The sequence below is a fragment of the Centroberyx gerrardi genome, chromosome 14 (genome assembly GCF_048128805.1).
Source record: "Centroberyx gerrardi isolate f3 chromosome 14, fCenGer3.hap1.cur.20231027, whole genome shotgun sequence".
Lineage (NCBI taxonomy): Eukaryota > Metazoa > Chordata > Actinopteri > Beryciformes > Berycidae > Centroberyx > Centroberyx gerrardi.
The window spans coordinates 13,490,616-13,502,714 of NC_136010.1; the positions used below are offsets into that span (position 1 = coordinate 13,490,616).

At 41.5% G+C, this 12,099-nt stretch overlaps 1 protein-coding gene across 2 annotated transcripts; it reads right to left on the reverse strand.

Annotated features, from left to right (window-relative positions):
• Positions 1–559: 559 nt before the first annotated feature.
• On the reverse strand, positions 560–11,612 carry LOC139928475 (acylamino-acid-releasing enzyme). 2 transcript variants are annotated; one of them, XM_071921043.2, is made up of 23 exons: positions 11,547–11,612; positions 10,928–11,057; positions 10,420–10,546; positions 10,222–10,309; positions 9,908–9,983; positions 9,707–9,798; positions 9,490–9,564; positions 9,249–9,386; positions 9,065–9,156; positions 8,877–8,917; positions 8,365–8,486; positions 8,033–8,093; positions 7,837–7,934; positions 7,649–7,700; positions 7,364–7,452; positions 6,934–7,072; positions 3,448–3,531; positions 3,133–3,213; positions 2,169–2,257; positions 1,599–1,789; positions 1,216–1,318; positions 1,024–1,130; positions 560–921 (listed from the first exon to the last, which is right to left on the reverse strand). In XM_071921043.2, exons 1-23 carry the CDS (start codon positions 11,556–11,558, stop codon positions 816–818), a joined length of 2,193 nt encoding a protein of 730 aa, XP_071777144.1. In that variant the 5' UTR covers positions 11,559–11,612; the 3' UTR covers positions 560–815. The 2 variants fall into 2 exon arrangements, with proteins under 2 accessions (XP_071777144.1, XP_071777143.1); XM_071921042.2 differs by lacking the exon at positions 11,547–11,612 and having other exon boundaries at positions 10,928–11,135.
• Positions 11,613–12,099: the final 487 nt, after the last annotated feature.

Here is a 12,099-nt window from a genome sequence, read left to right on the forward strand (position 1 = left end):
AAGCAATATTTTACAATACCTTATTATCTTATAGCTTGAATGATAATCACTCTCTGTATAGGATATACAGAGTCCAACTATTTTAATGCTATCCTTTTCTCACTCTACACACAGGCTAAAACAGACAATGTAGGGAGGGAGTTTTTCATGTGCGATGAGGATGCACAACTTCCTTTGTACCCTGTACATTCTAAAGAAAATATATAGGGAAGCAATTTACCACGTCACCACCCACCAAATCAGTCTTACTTAAAAGTTATTTTATCTGAACAAATTGCATTGTATCACAAGATTTGTCCCAAACTGCTGTCTGTTACAATGCCTTTATTAAGTACACTGTATCATATAATCCACTGTCAAAAGTGTATTGATGCCTTCTGATTAAGCTCAACATAAATCATAACAATGGTTAGAGGAAAGACTGATTCTTACATGAATTTCTTTGTAATATGAAACACCAAAAGCCCTTTATTTTCTGTGTATAAGGCATATATAGAAACCTTGGAAAAACAAGCAAAAAAAACATCAAAAATTATTACTAAATATGTTTCCGAGGAAGTCAGAGACAAAACAGTTTTTATTCAAGTCTTGTGTTAAAAATGGAATTCCCCATACACTCACTGGGATTAATTGTAGGCATCAACCTAGCCACAGACGAGTTACAGAAATAGTACAGTTACGCAAAGTGCGTTTCCGTTGGAGAGCGCCCTCAATGCTTTGGCTTTGGCTTGGACCTCACACTGTACAGTAGTGTCCCGCTTTCTTATTCTGGCAGCCACGGCAGCTTCAGCGCACTACCGTTTATCTGAGCAGCATCACTGACACAAGTGCTGAGTCATCCACAGAGCGATGTTCATAAAGCCATCTGACTCGGCATCCACCTTGGAGAGGGAGTGGTTGTTCCCTGGGTACCACAGCAACCTTAACAACAAACACAAGTGCATAAGTGAAAAATAAAGGCCCTGTTATGCAGTGCATATCTCACATAACCCAGAAAATTCGCTACCAAGACGAGCTGCTTACCGGACTGGGACCTGTAGTGCTTTCAGAGCTCTGTAGTACTCAATGCCTTGCTTGCTAGGCACACGCTTGTCATCTTCCCCCAAGGTGAGCAATACTGGAGTCTTGACCTGGGAGAGAGATCACCCATGATTACTATGTCGTCTAAAGACACCAATGAACTCACATACACACACTCAAGAGAAATACACAGACCTGTGTGATGTGTTTAATGGGGGACTTGTTCAACATCTGCTCCCAAACAGCAGGGTCAGGTAGGCAGTCTGTACTGTAGTCGAAGCCAGCCTCAACCATGCACCTGCATAAAACACAGTTAACCATACGCAGGAAGAATAATCACTGGATGGCTTTGAAGTGTTTTGTTCCCAGTGTTTGTGTGCATTATTGAATACTTCCTGCCCTACAGAGAAGCAGACAGATGCCCTTTATCTCCCCCACCCACACAGCTGTCAGGAGATAATGTCAGGTCTGCCAGTCATAAAACACCTAAGATATGTAGCTGTGAATGACTGACAGAATGATGCAATGAGTAAGCAGATGTGTGTGCGTGTATGATAATGTGCATGCCAAATATGTACCAGTCTGGGATGTCTGTACTGCCGATCATGGAGGCCATATTGATGACAGGGTTGCGAGCCACACAGGCCTTGTAGAACCCTGGGTACTGGCCAATCAGATGACAGGCCAAGAAACCACCGTGGGAGCCCCCAGCAACTGCCACCTTCTGCTTGTCAAACTCCTGGCCTTTCAGAATACTCTCCACAGCAAACTGGAGTGAAATAAACACATGGGAAAAAAAGTAAGAGAACCATTCGTGGTGGAGAACTAAGCAAGAAACAGGAAGAACAGCAAAGCAGGGGAGAGTGAAGTGAAAAAGAACAACGGTGCTGATAGTAAAGTTGTAAAACTACTGCAGATACGAGGCATGACTTAATTAGAAACTACCACCAAGCAACCTCAACTAAATATAGGAACACGTTAACTCGACCACATAAAAAGGATATTATTTTTAGGCAACACTATGAGTCGTGTTTACCACAGGTGCAAAAGGTATTTTTAGGGCAAACAAATTGAAAGAATTAATCTTCAGAATCATTCTTGTAAAACAGCATTTGGAGGTGTGTCTGTGTCATTTGTTGTGTTCTCACTTGAACATCTTTGACGTCCTGGGTGCCCACGTTGCCAGGTAGTGAGAGGATGCTGTCCTGGCCATAGCCAATAGAGCCACGATAGTTCACTGAAAAAACACAAACACATTAACATCTATGGATTACCTCTAGATGTTATGATATATCATAATATTATTTAAACAAATAGACAGAAATTCTTTAGGGGCGGTGGCAACAAACAGGTTAGAGAAGTGGGCTTGTGACTAGAGGGTTGTTGGTTTGAATCCTGAACAGACTGGAAAAATCTGGGCAGGGAAAGTCTCTCAGTGACTGTTGAGGTACCCTTGAGCAAGGCATTCAAGTCCCCAAATTGCTCCAGCAGAGTTCCTCAGCAGTCAGCTACAACTGTGAAGGTTGTAGATGAGGGCAAAGGGTTCCCAATACTAAACAAAATGAATGAGAACCACTTCTACTTAAAAAAAGAGCACTATTTAATTCAAGCTTCACAGTCACACAGATGAAAACTGCACAGACCACAGGCAATGGAACAGTAGGTATGGCTTTGCAATACATGAAAACTTAAGGCCACATGTTTCAAGTGGACACACTTCCTCAGGCAGCAATCGTCCATTAGCTTGGATAAATAGTATTCTTTTTGCATTGAAAGTGGTTCCCCTCTCCTTAATGTAAGGATGGGTGAAAAAGCGCATGTGTGCTCTTTAAATGCTCCCTGGGAATAAATAGATAAATAAATAAAACAATTTTAAAAAGTATCCCAGTAGTGGCTAGGAGAAGGTATGAATAAACATCTGCTGATTACATTCTGGCACCCTATCAAGGTAATTAACCCAACATATAGGGCCCTACTAATGACTGGCTATAAGATAGGTTGTGATCCTTGCTCATCCACTTAAACACAGACACATCCGATCAATGGATAAAACTCCCCTGACCAGGTTCCACACATACTAAAGGCACTACATCGCTTAAAACTTGAACTCACCCAGTAATACAGCAAAGCCCATCCTGCACAGCGCAGAGGAGGAGAGAAGCCAGTCGGCTACAATCACTGAGTGAGGACCCCCTAAGTGAAAGAAACAAATTATGTAAGATGCAGCACTGACAAGAACAAGCAAAATAAATGTAGATTATATCTCTTTATCTGCTTTTTTACTTGATTAATTACTGTAAAGAGAAGATTTTCATTATACTTCTACATTGATACATGTGACTATTAACTTTTTAGCTTAATTATAAGATATGCACAAGAAAACATGTAAATATTGCAGAACTATGTGCCATGATGAGAGTGACCAACCATGAGGGGAGACGATGAGAGGCAGCTTCACTCCCTCCTTCACCTCCTTTGGTTTGAGCAGCAAAGCTTCAAAATCCAGGCCAGCTAGAAACAAAGAGAAACATTCAGTAGTGCCATCATGATGATGTAACTGTACGCAGTTTCATCATATATACCATGCACAGCAAAATCTGGATCCTGTCCAGAACCAACTGCATGACACCGGGGTGAATAAAAGTTCAGGAAAGACTGCCACTGACCCTGTCCACCGAGGCTCTTTCAACCATCTGTTCCAAAAACTTTCCAGTCACCTCAGCAGCTTTCTCCAAAGAGCTACAACTAAACCAGCCCTTCTAAGACTAACCTATGAAGGTAAATATGTTGCAAAATGCGAGAGCTTCTAGACTTGATGTGAGAACTTGTAAAATATGATGTGAGAACTTGTAAAATACGATGTGAGAACTTGAAGAACAAAAATGAATGTGAAGTCACAGAAAAAATATTCACAAATGTGTAGATTGACATTTACATGAATACAACGACAGCTGCAAACTTGTAATCCAACATTTACTCATATTTATTTATTTTACTTGAGTCCATTTTCCAGTACCACAACTCTGTGATTACAACCTCTCGAATCGGTCACTGCAACTTCACAAATGTGCTCTCTTGCATGTGAGGGGGGGCGCTCTCTCACAGCTACAAGTGAGTTTTGCAACACATTTATCGAAAGAAGTGTTGCAAAAGTCAAGGCGCGCAGATTCGTCTTTGTGATGCAAGAGAGCACATTTGTGAAGTTGCAGTGACCGATTCGAGAGGTTGTAATCACGGAGTTGTGGTTGTACTGGAAAATGGACTCAAGTAAAATAAATAAATATGAGTAAATGTTGGATTACAAGTTTGCAGCTATCATTGTATTCATGTAAATATCAATCTACACATTTGTGAATATTTTTTCTGTGACTTCACATTCATTTTTGTTCTTCAAGTTCTCACATCGTATTTTACAAGTTCTCACATCAAGTCTACAAGCTCTCGCATTTTGCAACATATTTACCTTCATACTAACCCCCTGTAAACACCACAATCACTGGACTCCACCTCACCATCCAACAGAACCGTCAGTAACCTTACGACAATAACTTTTTATATTACCAGGCTATGTATTATTATTTTGTACTAACTTGTACTACAATGTCTACACAACCCTATGTACTTGAGAGATCTGGCACGTGCCACTTAGGTGTAGGTGTATAGACTGTACAGTATGTCTGGCACCTAACTCCTCCAGGCATGTAACTATCGCTGGTGCAGTTGTCAAGGAGACCATCAACATCCATAGGAAGAGTGGGCCTCATTGCCCAATGACTGGGGCTCTTAGCGACTGACTAATCTGTTTACCACAGTGCTTATTGAATTTAGGGTACATTTTTATTCGTAACAATGCCAAGTGGCTGTGAACTATACATCTCAAAATCTCTACTTGTACAACACCTATGTTTTGATTTGATGGTATTGTGTAAAGCATGAACCAGTATTTCATGATTTTTGTTGGCTGTGCATATCAGCAAGCTAGCGTTAGCAGCAACAAAGCCAGGGCCCTCATTTATCTAGAGTGCCTAAGTACAAATATGTGTGTAAACCATGTGTACGACCATTTCTAAGCAAAGAGTCGGATTTATCAATTTGTACTTATGCTTGAGAACGTGTGTAAATTGAAAATGAAAGACCACCAAGAACGACAGGAAAAGACAATCAAATGAATAGGCATTTTCATAATTATTAATATAAAATTCCTTAGGCTTCAGTAGTTAAGACTAAAAGTGCATTTTCGACAGTGCATATTGTTCAACTATATTATCTAGTCCATTTAAGCATACTGAATTAAATCGACTAATCATCATTTTAATTATTAGTATGGGTGATGAAATTCAGGGTATAGGCAATCATAAAAGGCAATAATAAGACATTGATAGTTGTGTGCGTAAAATGGCTCATCTCGCTTTGATGAAGGATTTGGAGCATTATGTATTGCGCATGGAGCACGTTCTCAGAGAGCGCACCAACTTTTTAACTGAAAGTGATGAGGGGCGACTCAGTAGATTTTGTTTTATTGGACCTCTGCCCCACCTTCTCCTTCAGGGAGGACCTGCAGGCTTAGAGAAATATATTCAAATGAAAATTATCTATCACAATCCGGTGTCCGGAGTGTCCGGTCCACATCGGACAGGCTGGTCTCAGTCTGTTCTCCGCCTGTTGCAGCAATGTCCCACTTGTTGACTATAACTATTTTGGATTCAGGTCAAAACTTTTTTTTTTTCTGCCACTGCTCTGCTGATAAAACTGTTTAATGCCGCCGCTCACACCTGCTGACAGGCTGTATGTTTTCGCTTGTTTATCAATCAATACCATCGAGTGTTCCAGAAAATACTTTGTGGTGCCACAATCTCAGTTACCAATTTTTTATAATTTTAATAATTCAGTGTCTGCATCTGTAAATTCTTCCTCCTGCGTTCTTAGTCTGAGCCGTGTTCAGCACAGAAGAGATATCAATGACATGTCCTGCTGTATTTAAAGGGAAGGTTGTCACCATATATGGTCAATTGGGGGCGTAAATTTATGTTAATGAGTGGCTGTCCACGAGCATGATGGTGGTTTAGAACGTGTGGTATTTATCAAGGCAGGTTAATTACAGGTGTGCGTACGCACGTTTGATAAATACCGATTTTTTTGTACTTATGCACATTCTAAATTTTATTCGTAAGAGAGAATTTAGAACCTTTTCTACGCAATGTTGATGAATGAGGGCAGTTCGATGAGACATAAAAAAAACCAGGAGCTTGGACTGAAAGAGTCTTGTGGCAGAGTTGAATTCTGATGAGCAAGTACAAATTACTTGCACATGCAATATGATGATCACTAATCTATATCAGTCATTTATCAACCTTTTCTACGCAATGTTGATAAATGAGGGCAGTTCGATGAGACATAAAAAAAACCAGGAGCTTGGACTGAAAGAGTCTTGTGGCAGAGTTGAATTCTGATGAGCAAGTACAAATTACTTGCACATGCAATATGATGATCACTAATCTATATCAGTGCCAAATGACCAATGTATCAGGTTGTCGTGCAAAGTAAGACAAGTGATGATCACGTAAATGTTATAATTTATTGGAGTCTGACGTGCCTGTAGGCCTGTAGGTCTTATGAGATGTGTTCTTTCCTGAAGGTTAATTGCTTTGTGATTGTCATGGAATACTGAGCAATAGGTGTGCGCAAGCTTGATTTGTATTGCACTATTTGGTTGTTTGTTTGATTTAGAGATCAAGCTGCAAAATACTGTACATTATAATTGTGTTGTAATGGGCAACTCATCTCCATCATGATAAAACACTGTAATTGCATCCTTTCACACCTATGGAATAGTGAGAAAAAGTGGATGCATTTCAGCTCATCCTGCTATGAGTCCTGTCTAGATACTAAGAAAGGGAGGGCTGATGCTCTTACGGTATTGGCTGTTGTCTTGTTCTGGGGGAGGGCTAAAGGTCAAGATCTGCCAATCGATGTCTGGCTGGCTCTGAGACTCCTCCAGAGTAACCCAGACCACTTCCTCTTGGGAACCATTGGCCGGCAGAAAACCACACCTCTGGACACAGGGAATGACATTGCAACAGGTGACATAGTAGTTCCCTCATTAAATAGAGATGTTTTACTCAATTCTAAAGTATCCCACCCAGTGTTTCCTTTAGATCCATTTAGCTGCCAAAAATTGCTGGGAAAATGCCCCACATCTAGAAAAAATATACAATGAAAATTCCTAATTTTGCCTCATTGCTCAGCCCACAAAAAACTCGTGGCACATGTCACCAAAAAATATTTACAATTGCAACAGTACACATAAATTTACACAATGTTCTACAGAAAACACTGATCCTACCAGACTTGGGGGGCAGTTTGGAGAGGAGCAGCTGACCACCATCAGATCTCTCTCTAGGTTCAGCAGACACCAGTTACCAACATCAGACTCTACAGGCAAATAAAGAACATCATTAGACCCACACTGAAACATAAACACGTTCAAGCTGTCCCTGAACGCTGTTATGGTAATCAAATCAGTTATTAGGAGATGACAACAGCAAATATCCGCAAAACAGAAGTGTCTGGAACTGTTAGCCCAGAGTGTGAGTAATGCAAAAGCTGATAAATGTGCCAAGTGACTCACTGGAAGTCAGAGAGGTGACATTCCCTGTGCTTATATCCACCACCAGCAGCTCCTACAAGAAACCATAACAACTGTAATGAAGGGATGCTTGAAATATTTCTGGCTGAAAAGGCAAACAAATCAGGAAAAAAACATCCAAGCTTCATTTTCTCCATAGTAACAGGCCGTTTCCCTGGTAATGGCTTTACCTTGCGGCTGCGCTGGGGACAGGCAATGAGGACACGCTGGCTGTCTGCAGACCAGCACTGAGGGGACAACTGGGAGCTGTAGATACCAGCAAAGTCATCTGTAAAGCCACACAAACACACACACACACACACACTGAGCTTGATATGAAAAGCAGAAAAAAGTGCATTCATGTGACTAATGCCAAGTATTCCTTACCCTCCACAGGTCTCTTCACCACATCCACCACCACTGAGGTCTTCTTAGTGTACCAGTCAAACTAGAAGTAAAACATGCAAGCAACATATGAAAGCAAATATATTTATCTATGTATTTATTTTTGCTTCCTCCCATGTCTATGTCTACAGAATAGAAAGCCATAAGAAAGTGTATTGTGTGCACAAAGATACATCCCTACTTATTCTTTTCAATGAACTTTCCATAATATATTAATATCCATCAATGAAAGTCAGTACAAAGACAGCACATATACTATGCAAAGAAGGGAAGGTATGCAGGTCTTTTGCTAAAGGGGCTTTTCTCTGTCTTACCATACAGAGCCTACTGCACTGCATGTGCGGTCCATAGACGGCACACTCCAGGTAGACAATCCTACACTGGTCTGGGCTGAGCCTGGGGGAGCACACTGCACTGGTGCCTGACGACAGCTGCTCTGAGGGACACAACACACAAACACACACATTTCACACCAGACTAGTGAATTGGGAAATACGTGGGTCAACCATCAGTGTGAAAGGGTTGACTCAGGTAAGTCAATCCCAAAAATCCAGATCAATATCAGGGACGAGAGCCGGGTTAAACGTTGCTCTGCTTGGTGTTCGGTGCTTAACTCGTCGCTCGTAGCACCGTGTCTGGAGCGTCATGTTGTTTGCCATGTTGAACACAGAATGTAAACATGCAAGCTGTGATGATGTTAAAATGTGACAGCCCATAGGACACTGCCATGTACAAAGCTGGGTGTGTCTCCTACATGGAATGGACGTGGATCAGCACATCTCAATATATCTGGATTGTATCTGTGTGGATAACAGAAGAGACTTACCACATTTTCCACCAGTAAGATCCACATAGAACAAGGAGGACCTGACAGCAGAAACAGAGTAAAGAGAAAGATGAATGACATTCAGTATGAGCCTACAAATTCTATCCTGAACTAGTCAAAAACTCTGGACTTATTGCCTCAGTTTCTGACAGGCCAGTTGTAATTCTGACTCAGTGGGCAGTGCTCACCTCCTGTTGGGGCAGTACTTGAGGCCAAGTCTGAAAGGCTCGTGCCACCAGCCCACAAACACCACACCTGTGTCACCTGGAGCCCAAAATGCCTGCAGAGAGCGAGATAGAGTACTCACTGGTAGCGTACAGATATTTATAAACATCCATGAATCATTGCACAAATGCATACTGTAGTACCGACCTGTCCAGGTGAGATATTTTCAGGCACTCCCTCCAACACAGAGACGTTGTTACCCTCGATGTCCAACACACAGAGCACAGGACAGCTCTTACTAACCAGTGTCTCTCCCCAGTCCTCATAGAAGACAAACTGCTCCCCCTGTAGGAATAGAACAACAAACACGCCATAAGCAATTTGGTATATTTTCATATAATAATGAAAATAGTTTGTGTTTTGGAAGGATTCATTGCAAGGTATTCACTTTGGTGGCCTCCTTCCTCTCCACTTTCATAGTCTCCTCCTCGTCCCCAATAGAAGACGACTCTGGCGATTCCGTCTACAACAGAAAATGAGACATAGAATGACTTATCATTGACCACTGGTAATTACCTGTTTACTATACTAGGCCTATCTACCTATGGCAATATGGCATTGATTTGCTCCTGGAGTTCTGATTTAAACCAGTACTGCTGACAGACCTGGAAGAAGGACTCAGCCTTGGGCCTCTTCCTCTCTGCCACATACAGGAGGTGGGTCTCAGAATGGGACCATACCAGACAGCCAAACTGCTCTAAGGACGGAAAACACAGTGTGGTTGACATCTGCACTGGCACATGTGAAGGTTGAACAAATGGGGTAAAGGGAAAATGCAGATTTGAATAAGCTCAGATGTCTCTCACCATCCTCATAGACTTTGCCGTGCTTCTTTAAGGCTGTAAGGTTGATGCTCTTCATCTTGATGTTCTTACTCCAAATCTGGAGGGTCACAGAGGGGGCAGGGGAGGAGAGAGGTCAAAGGTCTCTCAAGCTTACAATTCAAACTCACCTCAACTTTAAAAAATATTGGCTACAGATAGAAAATGGCAAGTATCCAAGATAGTGAGGTGCACAGAGTAGGGGGCAAAAGAGAGAGAAAGGGAGAGGGGGAGATATAGCAGGCGGAGCAGGGTGAGAGACATGCTGTGGAAGCTGAGCTAGACCGCCAGCCACTCACCTCCAGAAACTGTTTATCCTCTCCCTTGAGTGTGCACTCTCTGACCACAGCCTTCATTTCTCCCGAGGGGGAATCTTTACTAAGCACTCTGACAGGACAAACACACAAGACATCTCTCAGTGCTGCAGTATGGGTTAGGCCTGTGTTAATTAGTGCAGTCCACTCCACTGCAGACGGAATAATAAAATGTATACATACTCTCCCTTGATCTCAGTGCAGTTTCCAGAGGGTCCAGAGTATACCACCGATTTGTCATCGTGGAATACAATGTACTGCCGGCAAAACTTGACATTCTCATTCCTCTCCAGATCACGCTGGCTCCATTCTGGAGAAGAAACCAAACAGAATGCTATTTATGTCCATAGACATCTCTTCATCTAGGTAACAGCAAACCTTTAACAGATGACACATGTTGTACCGTCAGCAAGATAACTTGACCAAGTCATTAAACTTTCCATACTTGGAAAGCATCATTTCTGGGTGTCTGCCTTTACGTTTTTTTTTTTTTTATCAATTTACACTTCACTCTACATATATTTCCATCTTTCAATGAGCTGTACACTCCATATAAATCTTTCCTGATGTACACAGATGGGACATCATAGTATAGCACAGAAACTCTGAATTGGGCCTCTATATGAATGCTCACCTTGGATTAGGTACAAGAGATATTAACATCATACTGTATTGATAAATGCAGACATACCTGTGTAGATGTTGCTGTATTTGCCTCCATACTGGGAGGTGATGACAGGTCCCACGTCTGCTCTGCTCAGAGACGGGAAGAGGCTGAGCTCTCTGTAGAGTTTGGAAATTTCCTCTGGGTTGGTCATCACCTGACAACACGTAGCAGACAAACTCACACTGCGTCTCAGTGATAAAAACTGTCTCACAATGAACAATGACCTATTCATTTTGCACACTGGAGCTAGTCTGCCATGTATAAGTTTGTAGTTAACTGGCTAGCTAGCTTGTTCATTGTCCAAAAAGCAAGCTCTTGGCTTATATTACCCTATTGCTTTTTGCAAATAAAACAAATAAGGGCTGCTCGATATACAAAGCAACCAAGTGAACAAGCTAGTTTGCTAACTTACTAGCCGGATTACATTTGACCAGGAAGTTCCTGTGGCAGCTGACGACTAACAAACAGCTAACGTCTGCTAGCTTGAAAGCTGCCTAATTTATTCGTTATCGAGGTTCTTGAGGGCGTAATTAACGCTATACACTTCCCACCGCTAGATATAGTTTATTTGTTCATTATATAGCTGTAGGGTTAGTCACCTGTTCACAACCAAAGAATAATTAGTCAGTTTAATGTTACGTACCTGTGACTCCATGACTAGGACTGTGTGTGTCGCTAGTCTGCAACTGTCAAGCAATCACAATACAAGTCTGGCTGCAACAGTGTAAAGTTAACCGGAATAAAACAGTAGAAATTCCTGTCAAAACGTTAAAAAAATAAAAGCCTTCCTGACAAACGTGCAAACATGTTGCAAAGGTTTCGAGTAATACAACATGCCAGAGTGAAAACAAAGAATAAATCATATAGAAAATATATTCAGCACCCAGTTTCAAATGGATATACACTTTGTATACTTTATATATATACCACAGCACATACGCCTTTATGCTTTTATTTTGTAGCCAAATTTCCTATCTTCTGGTGGTATTCTAGCTCTCTTTGGCTGGCTTGACTCAGTTTATTAGGCAAGCTTTTGGCGCCCTCTGGCGTTGTAAATGATTCATTAGTTGTCTTTATTCTTGTGCTGCGGCTGTGCATAAATACAGAAATTGCATTGTATGGCATTGTGTGCTGTTTCTGTGGCAAGAAAAATGACACATATTTTGAGAAGACATAATGCCAGATTGCTTTATAGT